This window comes from Carassius gibelio, chromosome A5 (assembly GCF_023724105.1).
Source record: "Carassius gibelio isolate Cgi1373 ecotype wild population from Czech Republic chromosome A5, carGib1.2-hapl.c, whole genome shotgun sequence".
Taxonomy (NCBI): domain Eukaryota; kingdom Metazoa; phylum Chordata; class Actinopteri; order Cypriniformes; family Cyprinidae; genus Carassius; species Carassius gibelio.
In genome coordinates this window covers 24,948,190-24,971,322 of record NC_068375.1, presented here as the reverse complement: position 1 = coordinate 24,971,322, position 23,133 = coordinate 24,948,190, and the positions used below count along the sequence as shown (strand labels likewise).

General features: G+C 38.0%; 1 protein-coding gene and 1 long non-coding RNA gene across 2 annotated transcripts in view; one reads left to right on the top strand and one right to left on the bottom strand.

The window, feature by feature from the left end:
* Nucleotides 1–7,686: 7,686 nt before the first annotated feature.
* LOC128005971 (fibrinogen C domain-containing protein 1) overlaps nt 7,687–23,133 on the bottom strand; it is an 80,553-nt gene continuing 65,106 nt past the window's right edge. Inside the window, exons 6-7 of the mRNA XM_052592708.1 lie at nt 15,844–16,023; nt 7,687–11,817 (exon numbers count right to left, since the gene is read on the bottom strand). Coding sequence (XP_052448668.1) covers nt 11,549–11,817; nt 15,844–16,023 — 449 coding nt within the window. The 3' untranslated portion in view covers nt 7,687–11,548. The remainder of the gene's footprint in view (nt 11,818–15,843; nt 16,024–23,133) is intronic.
* Nucleotides 17,315–20,720, top strand: LOC128006014 (uncharacterized). The gene is made up of 6 exons (XR_008178654.1): nt 17,315–17,570; nt 18,304–18,399; nt 19,242–19,357; nt 19,499–19,583; nt 20,094–20,221; nt 20,342–20,720. It is a non-coding gene; the product is annotated as an uncharacterized LOC128006014 (long non-coding RNA).

Below are 23,133 nucleotides of genomic sequence, written 5' to 3'. Positions count from 1 at the left end.
AGGTATGGTGAGTTTGCTGGTCAGTCAAGCACACCAACACCATGGTCATTCAACCAACTTTTGATACTTTTGGCAGTGTGGGCAGGCACCAAATCCTGCTGGAAAATAAAATCAGCATCTTCAAAAAGCTGAGTAGCAGAAGGAAGCATGAAATGCTCCAAAATTTCTTGGTAAACGGGTGCAGTGACTTTGGTTTTCAAAAAACACAATGGACCAACAACAGCAAATTACATTGCACCCCAAATCATCACACACTGTGGAAACTTAACACTGGACTTTAAGCAACTTGAGCTTTGAGTTTATCTACCCTTCCTCCAGAGTCTAGGACCTTGGTTTCCAAATTAAATACAAAACTTGCTCTCATCTGAAAAGAGGACTTTGGACCAATGGGCAACAGCCAGTTCTTCTTCTCCACTTAACCCAGGTAAGATGCCTCTGAAGTTGTCTGTGGTTCAGCAAATTCCTTGACACATCTGTGTCTCAGTGTCTCAGTGCATTCCTTGTGAAGTTCACTCAAATTCTTGAATGGATTTTGCCTGACAATCCTCATAAGGCTGCGGTTCTTTTGGTTGGTTGTGCATCTTTTTCTTCCACACTTTTTCCTTCCACTCAAATTTCTGTTAACATGCTTGGATACAGCACTCTGTGAACAGCCAGCTTCTTTGGCAATGAATATCTTCTGGACAACTGTCAGATCATCAGTCTTCCCCATGATTGTGTAGCCTAGTGAACCAAACTGAGAGACAATTTTTAATTCAAGGAACAATTCAGTGAAAACAGTTTTGCTGCTTACTATTTACGTGGAAACTACAAAAATTTTAAAGAAGTTTAAAGAAACTAAAGTATTCATTTGAAAAAAACATTTTATGTCACTTCTGTATTAGTATTAGTATTAACATTTTGACTATTCAATCTAATTGTGATCATTTAAACATTATTCTCTGGGTAAATTTTTGTAATAACTAGATTTTAAATGCCGTACATATCTGAAATGAATAAAAACATCCAGAAGATTTATTGTTGCTGTACAGTGGTCTTAATCACACTATTAATTCTGAAATACCTGGAAACATGTCCCAAGGTTATGGATGTAACCCTAGTTCCTCGAAGGAATGAGACGCTGCGTCAAATGCTTTGGGTAATGCCTTTGGTGAGCCCGACTCTGAATATTGTGTGCAATCTGTCCAATGGAAGGGCGTTACGTCATGGACGGGGTGACATAATGGTCAGGAAGCTATAAAAGCACATGCCACTCAGCTGGCTTCAGCATCGAGTAGGCAAGAAAGCGCCGGCAGGGGTGCCAGGAGTATGGCGATACGATGCAGCCTCTCGTTCCTTCGAGGATCTAGGCTTGCATTCGTAACCTTGGGACGTTCCTCTTTAGGAACTCCAGCTGTGTCGACTTTTTGGGGAACGATGTGCCCACACTGCCAGACTTCCAAATCCCTGCCAAGTGTGTATCCGAAGAGCACAGCTAAGGTGAGAGAAAGAAGTGCCAGGAGTGGCTCGCATATCTATATCGTAAAATCTGACGAAAGTGGAGGCATGGACCGTCTCGCAGAGTTGCAGATGTCCAGTAGGGACACACCAGTACAGTTTAAAGGGTCAGATGTCTATCTGAAATATCTTGAATTGGCTCGAATGGAGCTTACACAGAGCCTCTGAATCCACAACCAAGTCCCAGGGGGGAAACGGGACTGTACTAGAGGGCTCAGCCTCAATGCACCATGGAGGAAATGTGTAACTACAGTATCGGGTGTCTACCCACTGATTGATCACAGGAAGGGACATGGTAAGCCTTTAAGGTGGAGTGGGTTAACCCTGCAGAGGGCCTGGCTTGTAGAAACTCCAGAACTGTACCAACTGGGCAGTTAACAGGGTCAAGCTGGTGTTTTCTGCATCATGAGGTGAAGAATTTCCACCTCAGGGTGTACAGTTTCCTCAATGAGGGAGCTTTGGATTAGAGGAGGGTCTCAACAACCCTGGTTGAGAGACTGGATGGACAGACCCCCTCCCGGTGTACTCTCACCAGAACTCCCCGGAGCAGAGTGATAGAGGGAAAGGCATACAGACGAAGCCTCAGCCAGGTCTGTACCATAGCGTCCAGTCCCAGAGGAGCTGGATGAACTAGAGAGAACCAGAGGGGACATTGCAATATTTCTTGAGTCGCAAAGAGGTCCAAAAACTCTCCATATCTGCTTCACCACCTCGGGGTGAAGCCCCCCACCCCCCCCCCCCCCCAACACATGGTGACCTCTCAGGTCTGGGAGAAAATATTTCAATGCTCAATACACAGCTAGCATCTGTAGACAATTGGTATGCCATGTCAGATGGCGACCGCTCCACAAACCGCAGGTAGGGTGGCCACTCATGACCACCCCAACCGGTGAGGGATGCATCTGTCGCTAGCATTACATTTCAACAAAGAACTCCCAGCACCGGGCACTGATTCGAGAACCAAGGTTTCTTCCACATGTCTAAGGCATCGCCGCGTGACCTTGATAGTTCAAAGTGGGTTCCTCCTTGGGGAAAAATTCCTTGGTCTTAGCCACCACATGTACAGCAGGTCAAAAGCTCTCACGTGAATCGATCCAGATGCCCTGCATATGCAAAGGAACCAGAGCTGCATCTACACATTTCGCTGGAAACCACTGCGCCCTGAAACTCTGGCAGGGTTGGCAGACCGAACTCCATAGGGCATTGAGGTAAGATGGGCACGCCCTCTTCAGTCATGCATGCGTGAGGACTTCTTGGCCGAGGACTTCCCAGCCTGTTTGTACGTGGAGGGGGTTGCTCCCGCTCAGCAGTCCCTCCAGTTCATCTAACATCTCAAAGTTAGAAAAATACCATTATATTCCTCAGAATTAAATGCAGCTAAACAACCAGACAAGTATACGCAGTCTGGCGTGGAATGATATTTTGAACTTCTCATAGTCAGATGAATGCCTCACTTAATTCATCATTATTAAATGGAGCTTAAACAACCAGACAAGTGGTCGGGTGTGGAAAGATTGATGTAATACTCGCGTTGCCTCTGCAGCGCGCGAGTAGCTTACTCACACAAACAATATGAATCTCCTTTGAGATTAAATGACTGCTGCAGCTAGTTCACAGTCAGAGGAGGAATAACCGCAACGCAGCCTTCTGAGCCCCGAGGGTAAGCTCTAGATCTAGGGAACACGGGTGGAGATAGGAAGAACCATCTCCAACCCATCCGCCAGAAATGCGCCACACTGCTCATTAATGCTGCCCATATAATGTTTAGGCATAATATTGTTTGTTGTATACTGGTGCTTATGCAACTTTATGTTTCTGCAACTGCAAGCTCATCGACGCCCTCATTGTCAATCTCCTCGGAGAAAGAAAGGCAGAGCGTCGAGCCATATCCTGTGGGGGAAGAACCGCAGCTCGGCCTCCCAACCCAGCAATCGGGCAGATCTGATGGGTGAGGTAGGAGATAGGGACATGCCTGTTTCCATTCCCTCCAGCAGATCTATCTGCGAACCCAACGAATGCAGGCGCCACTCCACCTGGACTAAAACTGGACTGGTATCGCGAAGAACGCTGGCGAAGGCTCACATCTCAAAGAGAGCCCTCCGGTATCGAAGCGTCCGCATGTGATATCATACACAGCACGCTTTGATCCCGGCAGACCACGCACAGACTGTGTGGGTCCCTGTCTCTGATATTTAGCTTTGAGAGCAGGGAGGAACTCACAATCTGAAACGCAGTATGGATTCACCCTCCAGATGCCTAGTCTTAGCTTTGCTCTTTGACAAACTATAGCTACTTAAAGGAGCTAATAGTGACAAACAACAATAAATAAGACTGACAAGACAGAATGACATGCACACAAGAGCGCTTGCTGAAAGACAAGAAGCTGATGCAAATAAAAACAAGACAATTAGACAGCTGCAGCTCATCCAGAAAGCTGCTGCCAGGATTCTGACTTGAACCAGAAAATTTGAGCATATCACACCAGTCCTCAGGTCCTTACACTGGCTTCCAGTTACATTTAGGATTGATTTTAAATTACTTTTACTCGTCTTTAAATCATTAAATTGCCAATGACTGAAATATATTGCAGATTTGTTCACTGACTATAAACCTAAGAGAGCACTCAGATCATGGATTGAGTCAGTTGGAAATACCAAGGGTTCACACAAAACAAAGGGAGTCCGCATTTAGTTACTATGGAACCAGTTTCCAGAAGAGATCACATGTGCTAAAACACTATTTAAATCTAGACTCAAAACCCATTTGTTTAGCTGTGCATTTATTGAATGAGCACTGTGCGATGTCCGAACCGATTGCACTGTGTTTTACGTATTCACTGTATTTTATTTTTTATTTTTAACTTTTTAAAATTAATTTGAAATAAGTAAATTTTTAAATAATTTCCAAAGTTTTAAAATTGCTTGTTTTTATTTTTTATAATTTTCTTCATGACTATCTTACTTTTGTTTATGTTAAGCACTTTGAATTACCATTGTGTACGAAATGTGCAATATAAATAAACTTGCTTTGCCTTGCCTTGCCTGGAAGCCAGCTGCGTGGCATGTGCTTTTATAGCTTCCTGGTCATTACGTCACCCCGCCCATGACGTCACGCCCTTCCATTGGACAGATTGCACGATATTCAGAGTCGGTCTCGCTAAAGTCTCGACAAAGCTCGACGAAGTGTTTAGAGAGTAAAAGGAAAGGAAAGTAGGTTAAACTGCATTTGAATTGGGTTATTAGAAATGTAACTATGCATTTATCATGCTAATTTTTATTGAAAAAATGCAAATAAATGAATATAACTAAACTCTTTCATGAATATTCATCATTATTTCTGAGCTTTCTTCTCAAGGTTTTCAAGATTGTGGCAAATGCCACAGTTTTACAGATCTTTAGATTCACCAAATGGTTATCTAATCTAACTTTTTTTCTTCTCCCTGGAAATGAGAATCTGTCAAAGTGAGAAAAAAAGTAAGTTTGAGAGGGAGGGAAAAAGAGGTTAATACATAAAATGCGCGCGCGCACACACACACACACAAATCCTTTTCGATGTTCTTCTCCATGATTGACTTAATTTACCTCTGCCACAGAGACAGCCAGCAGGTAAATTCAGAGTGAAAGAAACTGACACTCAATCTAAAATAATGTAATAATAACAAATCTGTCTCTTCCTCACTCCCTCTACACGGTAGTATTGATTGTTATGCTAATGTGGGTTCCATGCACAGGCGTTGGGTCTGCAAGACAAAAAAGGAGCTACCATGGTAATAAAATCGCTTTAATTTTCTTTTGACATTTCCCTTGCTCTCATCATCCCAACAGCAAAATCACAGATACACATGCTATAGTGAGGCAGCAATCAGACGAGAGCCTTTACACCCTCAACCTACAAAACTGGAGTCTCATTATAACAAAACTGGATTCAGTGTGAACATGAAAAGGTCATTTATTTATTTATCAGTTTATTTAACAGGGACAATGCAGTATAACATTGCTACAGTTTCATGCAGCCGATGCTCTACATATAGGCTTCTAGCCAATGGCTAATTTGCAGCCCCAGTCCCTGGTTAGGCTAAAAAAATAAAATATAAAAAAAAAATAAACAACTAAGTCTATGTACAACCATCAATGTTCACATATCTGCTTTTGTTTGAACCACTTTTTCAGTTTTGTTTGAAAAATATTCAACTGTGTTTGCATTTTCAATTCAGCTGACAAGCTGTTCCATAACAATGCACCTTGAACTGTAAATGTAGATTGTGCAAATTTAGTTTTTCTCTGTGGTGCTATACAGTTCTGTGTAGTTGCACCTCTTGTAGCGATCCCCCTACTACTCTGTTTTGATATTAATTCGCATATAACTTTTGGCGCAAGATTGTTTAAACATTTAAAAAACATTTTAATAACAGAAGAATTTATAAAATTTTCAAAACTAAGCAAACTATATTTTTGTAAAATGCTACAGTGATGCCATCTGGTTGGTTTCTTATCCAAAACTTTTAGTGTTTGTTTATATAGGGATCTAACAGGTTTAATAGTCAGTTGAGAAACCTGACTCCAGACAGTCACACAGTAAGATAAGTGTGAAAAAATCATTGCATGCATGTATAACTTGGCTGCTTTCAATGATAAATATGGTCTAATCATGTAAAAACAATTCAGATTTGTTTTGATTGTTCTACATAGCTTCTTAACATGCATATCAAATTTCAAATGAGAGTCTAAAATAACACCTAAATATGTAAAATGATTAACCGTTTCAATTTCCTTTTGATTGATCTTAATTATAAAATCACTCATTTCCTTCTTTCTGATTGAAAAACACATTGAGACAGTTTTTGTACAATTCAGGGTCAAACAACTGTTCTGTAACCACTGTGTCACACCAATCATTTCATTTGTTAATATTTCTGCGGCTAAACTTGGAGTCTTTGCAGATACATAAATGACTGTATCATCTGCATATAACTGACATTTTGTTTGCTTACAACAGTTTGGAAAATCATTAACATATAAGGAAAACAACAATGGGCCCAAAATTGACCCTTGAGGGAGACCCATATTATTATTTCGTAAAGCTGATCTTGAATTATTAATTTTAACACACTGATCTCGGGATTCTAAATATGATCTAAACCAATTCATTGCTTGCTGAGTGAAGTTAAATAAATTTAATTTGTGTAGGAGAATTTCATGATTCACAGTATCAAATGCCTTTTTAAGATCTAAAAACACTGCACCTACTACATTACCTTTATCTAAGGATTCCTTAATAAATTCTGTGAGATAGCAGTTTGCCATTTCTGTTGAATACTTAGGCCTAAAACCAAACTGTTTAGAATAAAGTAAATCATGTTTTTCTAAATAATTGATAAGTTGTTCAGCTACCAATTTTTCCAGAATTTTTGAAACTGCAGGAAGAATAGAAATTGGTCTATAATTCTGAACCTCATCAGCTGATCCTGCTTTGAAAATTGGAGTTACAATACTAGTTTTCCAATTTGAAGGGAATTTATTTTCTCTAATTGATAAATTTATCAGATTTACCAAGGGCTTTATCAAACAAGCACTATATGTTTTTACAAATGCAGTATCCATTCCAAATATATCTTTAGCCCTTGAGTTATTCAGTTGATTAATAATTTGAAGTATCTTATGTTCATCAACCTCAGAAATATGAAAGGATGAGGGTGTGCCATTTATTACATTTTGAGGTAGTTGTATAGTTTTAAAACGCATAGCAAGCTCTTCCACAGACTGAGTAAAATATCTATTAAATTCATTGGCAATTTCAGTGCTATCAGTACTTAATCTACCATTTATGTTCAGCTCCACTAAAGGTTTTCTTTGTGTACCCTCTTTTTTAGAAAGTTTATTTATACACTTCCAAAGAGATGAGCTATTTCCTCCTGATTCTGTAACCAATTGCTCAAAATATGCAGTTTTTGCCTTCCTCATATCACTAATTACTTTATTTCTTAATGATTTAAAATGTATAATATCTGTCTGCGTTTTTGTAAGCAATGACTTTTTCAAAGCTATATCTCTCTTTTTCATTAGTTGATAGATATCTGAATTTAACCATGGTCATGATACTGAAACAACGAGACTCTCGATAATTATTTTAATTATTATTTTTTATTATTTTAATTATTTAATATTTTATTATAAGGACATAGAAGGGCATTAGTGTGAAATTGTTTGATATGTTCAAGTTCTCAAGTTTTTTCAGTTTTGAATGATACATCTATTCCTTTATGAAAGCAGGATCACAACAAAACTTCTGGTCTGTCAAGGAGAAAGCATGCATATCTGAAAAGAATAAAGAACACTGTTGTCTTGTTCTTGTGATTTTGACATGTGGCTCGTACAGTTAACACACCGTTCCTCACCTATCATTCCACACAAATTTCACTCACTACTTCACTGTACAACCACTTTCTCTCTCCGGTTAATAATAAAATACATTTTAAATAGTTGTTTTTAAACATTCATCAATAAATAAACACATATTTATTTCTAAATATATTAGAATTTATACACACACACACCTACAGAAACAGGGCCGGTGGTAACAAAAGCAATTTGATTTTACAAGTATTGTGCTCAAGGTCACAAATCTATAAGGTACTTCTTTAAAAAAAAGTGGATTTAATGCAAATATGAATGCAAACATTACCAACTGTTCGCTTCAAAAAACAACATCAAAATGGTAACAGCGTTGACATTTAAAATCAAGATTTATACTGAAACATAAGGTAATACAAAAGATTCTTGAAAAGTTGACATCTTAAAAGAATGTCAAAGCTGATTTGATTTTTAAAATAATTAATTCATTTAAAATGGATAACATGGTGGTAACACAGTTGAAACACAAGTTGGAGACTCAACTTCAAGTTAAATACATGAAATAAAAATCAAATGTTGGCATTTTCTACTATAGCAATTATGGTCAAGGTTGCAAATGTTTGTGTCGCTCTCTTTTGCACTTTTGAGCAAAGATGGCCATTAGGTGGTTACAGTTTTATTGCTCATCTCTTATCCTGGCGTCTTCACTGGGGAGTGTCCATTACTGCAGCAAAAACAGGACCAGTGCATCCAGCAGTAAACTAACGCAATCCCATGTGCTCTCTATCATTTCCACTCGCACATCCATGCAGCCATTTTTTTTCCATCTCTCACTTTTACTCCTTCAAAACGCAAACACACAAATCCAGCAACACACACACACACACACACATACAGAAACACACACCCTGTTAAAACTGGGAAATGGGAACAGGATATTCTTTGGCAGTTGCCAATTGCTTTAAACCACACATAAAAATTCAGCCAGAAACAAATTAGGACTTATTTATAGAGCAAAGATTTAAGGATATGTGTATATAGGGAGCAATCACAAGCCATGAGTCTGTGTGAAAAGTGTAATGTGTAGAGAGCAAATGCCCTGTAAGTATTAAAAATAACTGGAGAGGGTGATGGAAAGATTTCCCGTTGAAAATAAAGATGTGTGTGTACGGATGCAAAGAAAAGATGCACAGGAGATCGATCTTAAAATCCATGCAGTGCAATTGCAGAAATCAATTTATTAATGTTATTTATTGATTTTTTTAAATATATGCACAATATGAAGAGCAAATATCATACACAGAAATAACAATTTACTATTTTTCTTTACAAGTATATTTTCTGTTTCATTCAGTCACACACACACACACACACCCACGCACACCCATTCTCACAGAGACCCTTAATTACAAATTATTTCAAATTGTATCTCTCCAACTATAATGTGCAGTCTTGGTTTCTTTTTGTCTTTTCTTGACCCGGTTTCATGACATTGTTACATCATTTAACATCTCTTTCCTTCATTCTTTGTTCAGCCTGTTAGTTATGGTCCAGGGGATCATTACCATGGCAACACGCTGGAGAAATGTTATTGACAGCTGAACAGGCAGCATGGTTAACTTTGAAGCAAATGGTGGCAGAAAAGAGGCTGATTGCGATGTAATTCCACAGAATGAAAGGAGGGGGGGAAATCAGAGTTGAGAGAACAAGAAAAATAAGTACAAGGGAAAATACACAACAAAGACAGAACGACAGAGGTAACTTTGTAGTGAAAGTGGTACAAACTTACAGGGGATTCCAGGGACAAGCATGAGCACTCATTTGTGTCCATTTAAAAGTCTTGACAGCATCCTGTAGTGCTGCTTTTACAGTCCTCTTCACACATTTTCTCAAGTAATGTGCTCATTATTTGTTGGTGTACATTTAATTGATTTGAACTCCACTCCTACCAGACTTTAACATTTAAAAACAAGAGTCCATTCCAGAGACTTCAGTCCCACACAACAGATCCATTCCAGACCAGTCACGTAACAAAAGGCATTATCAGGACATATCGAGGATCTTTTCTATCATACATTGCTTCATTTGTGTGCTTTTGTCAATTTCCTGTAAGGAAATATTTCACATGCACTAGAAGTCTATAAGACATACACACTGTACAAGAAATCTACACATATCTTAAAGCTCTTGGAACATTTATGAAGTAAAACAACTCAAAATTACAAAACCCAATTAATTCGTACTTGCACAAGTTCATTCACAAGTCAGCATGAAAGCTGCTTGTCTTTACACATAAACAAACAAACAATTGATGGAACAAAAGTTTTGTTAGTGTGTTAATCATGTTAAATATATAAATCTCTCCTTTTTGAATTCAAAATTACAATATTTAAGCAAAGTACAAATAAATCGTCGTCATTACGATAATGGAGATTTAAAAAAAGAAAATAATTAAGCTGAGAGAGAGATGAAATGAAATGAAACAGAAGTGGGAGAAAAGGAAAAAGTCAAAAAAGAGCAGAAGAGAGAACATTGAGCAGTGTAATTGTACTAAATGACATGTTGACCTTTTCCACTTCCACGGGGGACCAAAGAAAACAAGCCAAATGTGTGAAGGAAGAGTGAAGGGAGAACAAATGAGAAGAAGACAGAAGGGAAAAAATGGCAAAAGATGAAGGGAGCAGCTCGAACAAAAGGTGAAAGAAGCACAATATTCACGTTCGAGATGTATGACCTTTGGAAAATGAGCTAGAAAGAGATGGCAGTGAATGAGCTGATATACACGTTAGAGTAGGGCAGGGCGGCTCGTTGTCTGAAGCCATGCATCAACGAATGACGAGTGAATGAGCGCTAAGTAAACACACTCCAGCAAGATTTTCGGGCTGATAAAGAGATTCCTCGAGAACACTCAAACTAGTGCCGAGTCAGAAACATACGCTCGGGAAGGAGACGAGACAATATTACATTTCCCCTTTATCTCGCTCACGCACATGCATAAACAGCCTCCATCTGCGTATGTGCGAGATGAAGAGCCTGCCTGATGATCACTTGGCAATGGCGATCAGACAAAGTGGCCAATATGCTCACTAATGGCCTGTCAGACAGATGAGAGACAAACTCCCACAGAAACCTTTGCACTGCTCTCCTCCTAGAACGCCTTTCTCTATCTCTCTCTCTTGATCTCATTTCCCTCCCATTTTCCACACTTTCTTCTTTTGAAGTACCCTTCTTCTCCAAACATGAAGACTTAGAAGAGATCTGGACTTGGCATGTGTGTTTGGCTTATGAACTGTGTGTTAAACAATATGAGGGAGAAAAAAGGAGCTTTGCTGACAGAAGGAACCATTCTAACATTTCATTGTCGTATATAGTCCTCCATTAATTAATTCCCTAATTAATGGCAAGATAATAGGATTCTTGATTCAGTGTCATTTTTGTCAGAACTGCAGTATGACTGACAGTGGTCGAGTCAGTGCATGGGTGAGCTGAGAGCCGACAGCTGGATGTTAAAAAACTTTAAGGCCTGATGATGAAGAGATTATCACATGGAGGGTAAGACTCACAGCACGGCCACACAACAGTGTGACTTTTTTTTCTCAGATCAGAAACAACCACTGTCTCGTAAGTCCCATATTTAAGTCTTTTTAACTTTTTTTATTTTTTTAACCTTCCCTTACATTAATTTTTTTCTTTTTGTGCAGTTACTTGCTTTCTCGCTCTTCACGTGTTGGCCGAATTTTCATTTCTGTGAATTTTAGCGAGTACTGCCACCCGGTCCAGGATGACCACTCGATCCCGTCGGCGTAAGAGGTGTGCTGTCCACGCAGGTATTGCCCGTTAAGGTTTGAGGTGTGGCAGTTTCGGTACCACCAGGCTCCGTGATAGAATGAAGCACAGTTGTTCTCCGAATGATCGTTGTCTCTGTCTTTTGTTGTGAACTTCATTCCATTGTGCTTAAGCAACGAATCTCCTGCATAAATGTGAACATAAAAAAACATAAGGGAGAAATTTGGGGTCATTAAGACGTTTTTTTTTTTTTTTTTTTTTAAAGAAAATTTAAAGCACTTTTTTTTCAACAAGAACTTTAATAAAAGCTTTAATAAAAAAACACAAAAGTGACAGTAAAAACATTAAAAATGTTATGAAAGATATATATATATATATATATATATATATATATATATATATATATATATATATATATATAGTGAAGTGACATTCATTCAGCCAAGTATGGTGACCCATACTCAGAATTTGTGCTCTGCATTTAACCCATCCGAAATGCACACACACAGAGCAGTGAACACACACACACACACACACTGTGAGCACACACCCGGAGCAGTGGGCAGCCATTTATGCTGCAGCGCCCGGGGAGCAGTTGGGGGTTCAATGCCTTGCTCAAGGACACCTAAGTCATGGTATTGAAGGTGGAGAGAGAACTGTACATGCACTACCCCCACCCACAATTCCATCCGGCCCGAGACTAGAACCCACAACCCTTCGATTGGGAGTCCAACCCTCTAACCATTAGGCCACGACTTATATATATATATCAGTTCTTTTCAGAAAATTATCATGATTTCCACTCAAATTTAAGCAGCAATGTTTTCAATATTGTTAATAATAATAATAATAATAAATAAGCAAATTCAGCTATTCCTTCAGAGGAATACATTATATTTTAAAGCACATTAAAACAAAAACTGTTACTTTAAATTGCAATAATATTCCACAATATTACTGTTTTTAATTTTGTTCATAATTTAAATCATGAATATTAATGTATATTTAAGTTGCAAGAGCTGATTTGTGTGATTCTACAAATCATGCTGAGAAAATCATCACAGAAAGCCATTTCACACAAACAATTCTAGATGCCCAGGAATTCATGAGACAAGTTAGCATACACAAGCAAACCTTTCTCATCTCTGTGGCCCAGATGAAAACATTTTCAGCAGTTTATCTAATTTGGCTGGGATTTATGCATATATAGCTATAGGCTACTGTGGCGAGTGGGGCGGGGCCGAGAGGCGTGGGAACGAGGAGTGAGGCCCCGCCCCACTCGCCACAGCTACCTCATGCTTTGTTCCTGTCTCTTTCCCTCACACTTCCATCTTTCAAGACTTCAACTATTTGAAACGCTTAAAAAAGTAGGGAAGACTCACTCTGCTTTGAATCGTTTATCAGGCTCATCATTGATAACTGATAGTTTTTGATAATCCTCTTTAATGAACTCATGCACAAACAAATATTTATAGGTGTTACTTCATAATTAGTTGAAATGTGTTAAGTTATGCTGTTTGCACTTAAAGAGATTTTCCTAAAAGTGGTCTCAGCTTGGTAAAAACACATACACTGTTATTGTATAAAATACAATTATTAGCTGATGACACTGAAGTGGACACAGCACACAAGCTCTACATGAATATAAATGCAGCTACTGTAGATATTTCCATGTATAAAGACCCATTTATACCCACAACAAGCTTGACATTGTAAAGGCATACCATTCGAAAGAGGTCTGTAATACTTCATGTTTTCGTGAGCACTTAGTGAGTCCTTGCTGAATAATAAAAATAATTACTTTTTTTTTTGGTAAAAAATGTTTTAAATTAATTTCAGTAGTGCTTTTCACAGTTTCGAGAGAGAGAGCTTAAGGCAACAATGATGAGAATCTCATATTGTAGCTTATTTTTTGCATCAGCCATTCTATCAGGCAAGTATTTGAAAATCCCAAATTCTTTTAACGCTAAACCTAAAGAGTAAGAGACTGTGGGGCAAGAGTATTAAAAGGGTCTACTTGTGGGTCAACAACAAGTCTTTTTCCCTCAAGAGGTGTCTTGTATCGTCAGGTGTTGTTGGCCAACAGAAACAATCCTTCCCCGTTCTGTGGCTGTAAAGGGAATTTGGAAAGTCATCCTGTCTGCTGTCCACTTCAATGGATTTTTTTTTTTTGGCAGGAGGGCAGGTGGTGATGTGTCTGTTGCCCTATAAACTGTTCCTGTCAGCTCAATACGAACAGAGAATATTTTCCAAACAAGAGCTGGAATAAAGTGTTCCATAGAGATGGAAAGAGAAACAAAGACAAAGGTGGTGCACTATAGGATGAGTACAATAGAGGTAAATGTCAGATAGTATTTCTAAACCTCCATTTGTCTTCTCTAACAGCCTGTGACCTTGAAGATCTCCAATCTTCTGATCCGCAGTCAGTTTTACTCAATAACGTCAAAGACAATAAGCAGAGAAACGGATCCCAGACTGATGCTCAATATCCTTGCGGAAATGCGTCATTCAAGCTTGACAGATTTTGTCCGCAGCTATGGGAATAAGCCATTAGTCACACTAGGGTCGCATAGAGCCCACGAAAAAATACTTGTATTGCTGCCATTGACATTTCTGTATTAAGAGTGTTACTTGTCCTTGCAAACTCTCTTATTTAGTCACATGCTCTTGGGAATCACTTTTCATTTGTCAAGGGGACATTATCATCACAGAAGGCCCTCAGGGGATGTGGTAATATCACGTGTGACTCTCTAAAAATGCTTGGTTTAAATGTGTAACCAGCATAAAACACCATATATGCACAAAAAATATGGGTTTATTTCTGCTCACATTCCAGTGTGAATAAAGAGTCACCTTGACGCTGTCTGTATTTTGAGACGTATTAGGCCCCACCAGGCCGGCCCAGAACACAACCTCCTGTCAAAAATTCAATGCAAATGATCACAATAATACTCTCAGCACTGTGATTAGGGGAGACCTGTCAGGCAGCAAACAAGAAACCCAGCAGCTCAAGGGCAAGAAGACGCTGCCCAGTAGAGACCACCTGCTCACCTGACACCAGCACTACAGACACGATCCAATTCAAGCCTGAATATACCTGCTGTACAGACAGGAGATCTCTCACCTCTCTTCTTCACGCTCTCTTCATGCTGTATTTTCATCTGCACCTGCCCTCGAGTTCAAACTCAGAATGCTCTTTCCATTTCTGTTTATCTCGCTGCTCACTTATTTCTTACAGGAAACATCTGAGGAGCTTTCTAATTCAGTTTGTGTCTGTTCCTGACATTTGTCAATGGCAGTAATCGACTGGGAGGCATTTTGTCTTCTGGATGTGTGTGTGAATTTGTGAGACTGGGTGATAATATCAAATTTCTGAGTAATCCTGATAATGCTTGTTAAAATTCCAAGATCTTTTTCTCAGTGGCTGCATTAAAAATAATTTGAGATGTGAATGGGTTTGAATGTGATGCAATAAAAAGAAAAGGATGATAGAATGAATTATAATGGCTAGAAACATCTTACAAATGCAGGGGTTGTCAACTCTGGCCCTCGAGGTCTAAGCGTCCCACCAGTTTAGCTCCAACCCTAATGAAACAAACCTGCCAGTAGCTTTGTAGTAGTTTCTGAACCCCTTAATTAGCTTGTTCAGGTGAGTTTGATTAAGGTTGGAGCTAAACTCTGCAGGAAAGTGGACCTCGAGGGCCAGAGTTGAGAACCCCTGTACTATTCTATGGTCACTTTCAGACTGCATGCAAAAACAACATTCAGTGTTACCAGTTTGATCTGCTTCATGAACAAATGAGTGTGTTTTTTTAGTGAATCTTTAACATACAGTGTGACCAGTGTAGCCTGATTCACGCACAAATGAGTTGGTTCTTTATATTGACATCCAAAAAGATACAGATACAGATACAGTCTGAAGCACTAGGAAATGACTAAATTCAGCCAGATTTGCAGAGGAAGCATGAATTAAGGTTTGTTTGCACCTAAGAAGTGACTGAAGAGTGTATCGAGTGCCATAATTATTCCATCTATGCCATCAAGCACCGAAACTGACCAATTATCTGAATGAACAAACACTTATTTTTGACAAAGATTTGATCTTGCGAAATGATTTGCATTAAGAGTGTGATTTAAATAAGGCATACTAGTTACACAATAATGAAGATTTTGACCCAGGGTCTGTAAATATGTAAATATGTGTGTGTACCTGCAGTGCCGGAGTAATCAGCAATGGTGAGGGGGTAACCGTCATCTTCAGGATCAACAGAGAATAGCCCAACTCCAAACACACCATACTGTGCAAAAGCTGTGCTGTTCTCGAAATCTTCAAGATCTATGCGCAGCTCGTAGTTTGCTTGGATAGACAGAGCATGGATTTGTTTCAACCCTGATGAAAAAAAAAGAGAATTTATTTTTAATTGGCAATTTGATTATGAGTGTAAAATATGAATTAGGGCTGTGAATCACATAAAACATTATATATATATATATATATATATATATATATATATATATATTAGGGGTGTAACGATACGCGTATTCGTATTGAACCGTTCGGTACGACGCTTTCGGTTCGGTACGCGGTACGCATTATGTATACCGAACGGTTCGTTGGAGTAATTAATTATATTTGAAAAAAAAAAAAAAAGAGAGAGAGAGAGAGAGAAATATAATGATATGCGTTCAACAAGGTAGCCCAATAACCCAAGCAACGTAACAGGCAACGCCCCTGACACTCCCGAAGAAGAAAAAAACACCATCTTATATGTTTATGTTAGGCTACTCAGCAGGCGCTCGCTCACTCAGTACGCGCTGAAGGCTCGTTGCAAAATAGCCAATGCGTTTAACAGACTAGAAATGAGAAGATCCTCCAATAACCAACAGGTCTGGTGTTTGGGTGCACTTTGGATTCCCTTTAAGCTATAATGGTGATGGCAAGAGAGTGGTGGATAAAAAAACAACGGTATGTCGCATCTGCAACATGACAGGGTACACCAGCGGGAATAAAAAAAAAAAAAAAAAAAAACAGCGGGAATATCTGGGATATATGCGTCAGTACTATCTGGGAAAAGACGGAAAAAAGGAGAAACATGCACGCAGCAAACTATCCCTGCAGCATTTAGAAACTATAGCTTACAGGGAATCCAACCCAAACACCAGACCTGTTGGTTATTTTAGGATCTTATATTTCTGGTCTGTTAAAGGCATTCGACATTTTGCAACGAGCCTTCAGCGCGTGCTGAGTGAGCGAGCGCCTTAGGGGCCGTTCACATATCGTGCCTAAAAACGCATGGAAAACGCTAAGCGCGTCTTTCTCCTCCTTTCCAAAGCGCTTGGGCAGAAGCGCTCATGAGGCGTCTGTCTTTGCTAAGCAACAATGACGTGGTCTCTCCATGAGACGCGGAAATTTCAGCGAAGGATAAATGGATTTGCAGCTCTAAAAACCGCTTGCAGTAGCTCTGCTACTAAATTTATTTCAAAATTGCAATCCATATACAACTATGATCAGCTGATCCTTCATCTTGGCTGAGCTCTCAACGTTGTTACGGGAAAGGATGAAGCTGATTGGTTAGTTCTTGTCACATGACCCGCGGTGCGCTTGCGGCATTCTGAAAAGTTGAGATGTTTTTACATTTTGCTGTATCTAAAACGTATCGAACCGAACCGTGACATCAGTGTATCCAACCCATTCTCACTCCAAAGGCGTCAAAAACCGAAGCATGGTCAAGCGCCCCTAGCGTCACTTTTATGACGCCAAATGTGCCTCTCGGCGTCGAATATCGAAGCACTACGACCTTCATTGCTTTCAGTGGGAAACTTTTGGCGTCAGAATTCGACACGACGAGGACATGAGATGTTTATCGCTATGAAATCACGTTCAAGAAGTCTCATTCAGCACACATCGCGATACTTGCTATCAGTTCCACAGTTTGGGTGAGTAGTCGTATATACGCTCTTTTAGTGCCTTTTATAAATGTATTCTGTCTTATTTATTAATCAGATTAGTGCCATATGTTTAATCGCTGTATCATATCGGTCATCCGCGGCTGTCTTTGCGTTTCATTGCGTTTAAATAAATGAACACAGCTGCTAATTAGTGTGATTAAACTATATCTGCCACGTGACGTGCCATAGACCTTCGATCCGTTTTATATTATTATTAATTTCAGGATCAATGATGTAAGTTGTATTTGTAGTAAAATCATGGTAATCACGACTCTTACAATAGTAATAAATGAAATGTGAAGTTAAAACACAGTAAACAGGACATTAGTAACTGTAACTGTAGTTTTACTATGGTATATTAATAATCAATACAACAATACAATAATCACCAAACCAGCTGTTTGTATCACTGTAATGTTAGTGTTTTTATGTGCTTTTATATGACAGATATCACAGTAATCATATGTTCTGTACCATGCTTTTAATACCTTTTAATGTAAATCCAAAAAAAAAAAAAAAAAAAAAAAAAATCAAATTAAAAATAAATAATAAAACATGCATTTTTCCATTTTGCAGTTCATTCATATCAGTTTATATTTAAATATATATTTATATATATTTATTATATCTAAATATTTTGCTCACAGATCATTATTGACATTCTGTATATAATTCAATTTTATTTTCTCTCCCCTTTTTTTATTTTTTTGTATATTTTTAGCTGAAAAGACGTAAAGGAAGCCCAGTGGTGTTTCTGGAGAGCTATTCCTTCAGAAATGGAGAAGACAGAAAGCTGCGGAGGCAGATATTTGCAGCAGTAAGTCTGTGATAGTTTGTCCCTTTTATCAAACATTCCTGCTGTTATAGATTGTACAGCATTTGTTGTTTCTTAAACTGTTGCACTGTCCAAATACCCACACTTGCCATCTTTGCACTTGACCACTTGATTACTTATTTGACGTCTTTCCTGTATTTGGCCTAGTGTTCAAGAGAGCATGATGACCACAAGTGTGTGTCGAACTTTTCATGACCTGATGACTGTGTTTCCCAATCCTGGTCCTGGAGAACCCCAGCACTGCACGGTTTTGGTGTCTCTCTTATCTGACAAACACACTTTTGAGGTCTTGGAGTCTTCACTGATGAGCTGATGAGTTGAATCAGGTGTGTTTGATCAGGGAGACATCTCAAATGTGCAGTGTTGGGCTTCTCCAGGACCAGGATTGGGAGCCACTGCCTTATGGGACACAGGTTTAGTGTGTGTTAAGGACGCTGTGCTTTGGCATTATTAAGACCGGGCAAAGTCTCGTTCACACACTGTCACGTACACACACTCTCAAATGGCCAAGACTGCAAGTGTGGGTATCTGGACAGGGTCAAATTCTTAAAAATGATCCCTAAACACAGTCGCACATCACAGTCTTAATAATCCAGTTTAACACTTGTATGATATTGTACAAGCCCCAGGACGGTCTCATCTGACACTATCAAAAGAATTCATATGACTATAGCTTGCTATTAATTACTTGCTTTCTTGCTTTACTTGCTTAATTATACAGCATCTTTACAGAGGTGTAATGTACAAGTTGCACGTAATTAATAATATTTCCTTCCTTCTGTCTTACAGGATTTTTTTGAGATAATGCTGTTCTTCTTTTTCAGGTCTAAAATATCGAGCTCAACAGCTCACTCAAGAGCCAACCCTCACAAACCTTCCTAAAAACTAAAAGAGCTATTACTGAGTCTCAGCGAATCTTGCCATGATCAGCTCTTCCCAGGTACATTTGTTTAGAATATTTTTTAATCAACATTTACTCATCAAATGCTCTGGTCTTAATCTTATTTTAAATTAACTTAATTATGTTTAATGAGCAATGTTAATTGCACAAGGAGTAAGTAGAGATTATCTTGTTTCACAGAAGAGAAGGAAGACCAAGGAAATGATTTGCTCAGGATGAGGAATGAAGATGGCCATCTTGTGCTCAAACAAACAGAAGTCCTCTGGTATGTGTGTGTTGAAGCAATGCTGTGTTATACAACATTTTATGATGATCTCTCACAGAACTGGTCATGTCAGCCTTGATTTCTTTTTATACTATTACAATTACAGCATGTTAGCAAAGTGTGACTGGACATTTTTAATATGTTTTTAAAAACACACCACCTGTTTTAAGAGTAGACAAGTCTCATGAAATTGGTTTAGTTGATATAAACACCAATTGACATTATTTAATTGTTTTCTAAATGTTATGTTATAAATTGTGAATTGATAGTTGATTGGTTCGAAGCCAGGCCTTGCACTGCACAGACTAAAACACGTTTGTGAGAGAAGTCAGGAACTTTAGAGAAAGATTCTAGAGGAAGAAAACACATTTACTGCAACAATAGATGAATTCTAGAGTCTCTGAGAACTACACATGCTAATGCAGTCTCATGAGCAAGACCTTTGCCTCTGTAACTTTTTCTTAATTCTTGCAGAATGACATTTTTATTGCAGTATTTTAATTTTTACAGATGATCTCATCAGCCATATGAGGGGTTTTGACCAAGTGATGCTCTTGAAAGGAGTGAAAGAAGAGGATGTGGTAAATTGTCTTCAGAGAAAAAGCTTCTCAAAAGGTCTTAAAGCAGCTTGAAGAATGGTAAGTGTACAGTACTACAAGGGTCATAGTTGCTCACCCTGCTAAAATCACACAGAACATAAGCTGAACTCTCTGTCTATTAAACAACTTCATCTGGATTGCTTGTTTCACTTTGACCAGGTCTGGGATGTTAGGACTGAGAGATCCTCTGGCTGAGAGAAGCTACACCACATCAGTGCTGGATATCAACCACAAACTGTTTCCAGACACGAGAGAAGAAGATCATGATGGGGAGATGAAACCAGTTTAGATGTGATGATGGGAATCATTATTTTCTGAAACCGTATCTCATGTCTTATATGTATCACATGATCTGTATCACAGTTGACTGGATGGGACTGTGTGACTTTTAAGGACATTTCATCACTCATCTGTGTGAACTGATTTATATATGAGGTTAATGTATTTTTGATGATAATTATTTTCATTGAATCTTATTTGTCTTGATGCTACTTTATCAACTTTATAGTCTATGCTTCAATAAAATGAAAATGCTGAATATTGTGTTCTGAAGATTCTTGGTAAATACATAATTTTACTAGGTAGGCTCATATGTGTTTATTTTAGACTTGGAAAAACGACATATTAATTATTGGGATTATTTTTTATTTAAGACATAAACATTTTTGATCGGATTAATAACATCTGGGACATCAGTACACCAGAAAGTAATTTTTTTATACTTTAGTAACAAATATGCAATTTTTTTGTGAAATAAAGGGAGTTACGAGATTAATTATTCTGCATTACAAGATGGTGCCATGGGCTTTATTGTTACAAACACTTGAGGGATAACTGAGAATGTAGCAGGAATGATCAACGTGGATCTAGTAATGTATTAAAACCAAGAGCACACACATTACTGATGTCCAGTACCTGAGGAGCAAGATACAGTGAGGGTGAGGAGGACATTTTTACACTGATTTTTGCTAATTAGTTATATATATATATATATATATATATATATATATATATATATATATATATATATATATATATATAAATTAATATTCTTAGCACTGCATGAATTTGTCCTTGTGTAATAGTGAAGTATCACAATGTGTATACACTGTCCTTGATTACAGCTTTACAGTGGGGAATAGATAAAGGCAAGTTGTTGCAGGTTCATCCATTAGATTTCTTGCCATTTACTTAAAAAATCAAAGAAATAATCTATTATTTTCATTATTAAATCATTTCTTTCTAATTTTTCCATGTTTCATCAGATGGCCTCACAATGTCCTGTCAAAAGGTATAATAGCAATGATGTAAGAATTAGAAAACAGAGGACTGTGAAAACTGTCAGATATAAATGTGACTCAGCTCAGTTTGTTGTCCATGATGAGGAGAATACATATATGTAGGTTTTACTGCCCTTCTACCCCCAGGGGCCCAGTAGCACCCCCCGGAAGAGCCCAAAACTGTACATTTCAAATGGCTGTAAATCAGAGTCCAATTAACATATCAAAGAGGAAATGGGCAGGATTATTACTTATGCTATGCTGATAAAATAATGTTGAGCTCAGTTTTCAGAAATAAATGGAAAGCTGGCATAAAGGCATTTTACATATTGCTCACTGTAAAATACCACATTTCAGCCTGCCTCTCAAATATATCATGGAGGTTTGCACAATGAACATATTTAGATGTCCAGTTTTCCTTAAAATAAATAATTTATTTCGTTTCGTTAATAAAAAGTTTTAAACTTCATTACCCACAAGCCTCCGTCGTTCTACCTATGGAAAGGCAACACTAGGGGGCTGTTTTTTGTAGTTCATTGAAGTTATGCTTAGGGTTAGGAATAGGATCTCGCTAAAGATGTCATTTTTCTCAAGACAGCAACACTTCATTGTTGACTTAATATATTACTAATGTGATGCAAAACATACTTTTCAACATGATGCGCTGTTTAATATGGGTTAAAAGATAGTCCAACCACAGACTGTCCTGAAAATTCATAGCCAATGACATCAAAGCTGAGCAGCGGTGTCACACTTCCTCATCCATTTATGACCGATGTCTTTCGTTTTTCGGCTGAAGGGATAGATTCGGTTAACAATAGATTAAGCTTGCTACTTATTAGATTATGTTTTATTAACGTCTTCACCTTCCTCCGTTGTTCAACTTGAAAAAAATTGGGCAATATTGATGTGCACATGCCCAATATGTCTTAAATATAAGACACATTTTTAAGATTTTTATTTATTTTTTGACCAAAGACAAATATATTTACTAATCAAATGATGTGCTTCTAAAATTTACATTGTATATTACATTGTGTTTTAAAGTTAAAATTGTTCACATTTGTGTTTCTGTGATTTACCATTCTCTACCATTTGAACTCTAGGAATAAAAACAGAAATTATAAATGAATGAATGAATGAATGAACAAATAAATACATAAAGCATAATGAACATGCATATTTTTGTAAGGATCTTCCATTATTTATTGATATGTCAAACTCATTTAAAGACAACATGCCCAAATTACTACACTGCATCCTCTGTCACCAAGCTCGTTTTTGCCACCATAAAGAATAAAAAGGCAGTTATGTTGTAAACATTAACTATTTTCAGTATGCAAATGAAAATGCTTTTATTAAAATACAAAACAGTAAATACAGTATGTCTTTCAGAGAACACTGGAAAAAGATAAATTATTTTAAAAATTAAATTGACCAAAATGTTATACAACACAATGTAAATGTTTCAAACTCACAAAAAACACCATGAAGACATAAATGTCAAGAGTGCAATATCATCTATAAAACTCTATCAGCACAGCATCAAATAAACACTGATTGTCTGAACAATGAAAGACAGAGAAAGTGTTCAGGAAAACAAACACCTGCTAGCTTTGACATAACATCATGATTTCACTTCATGACTGGAGCTAGGGGATGACTGTGTAT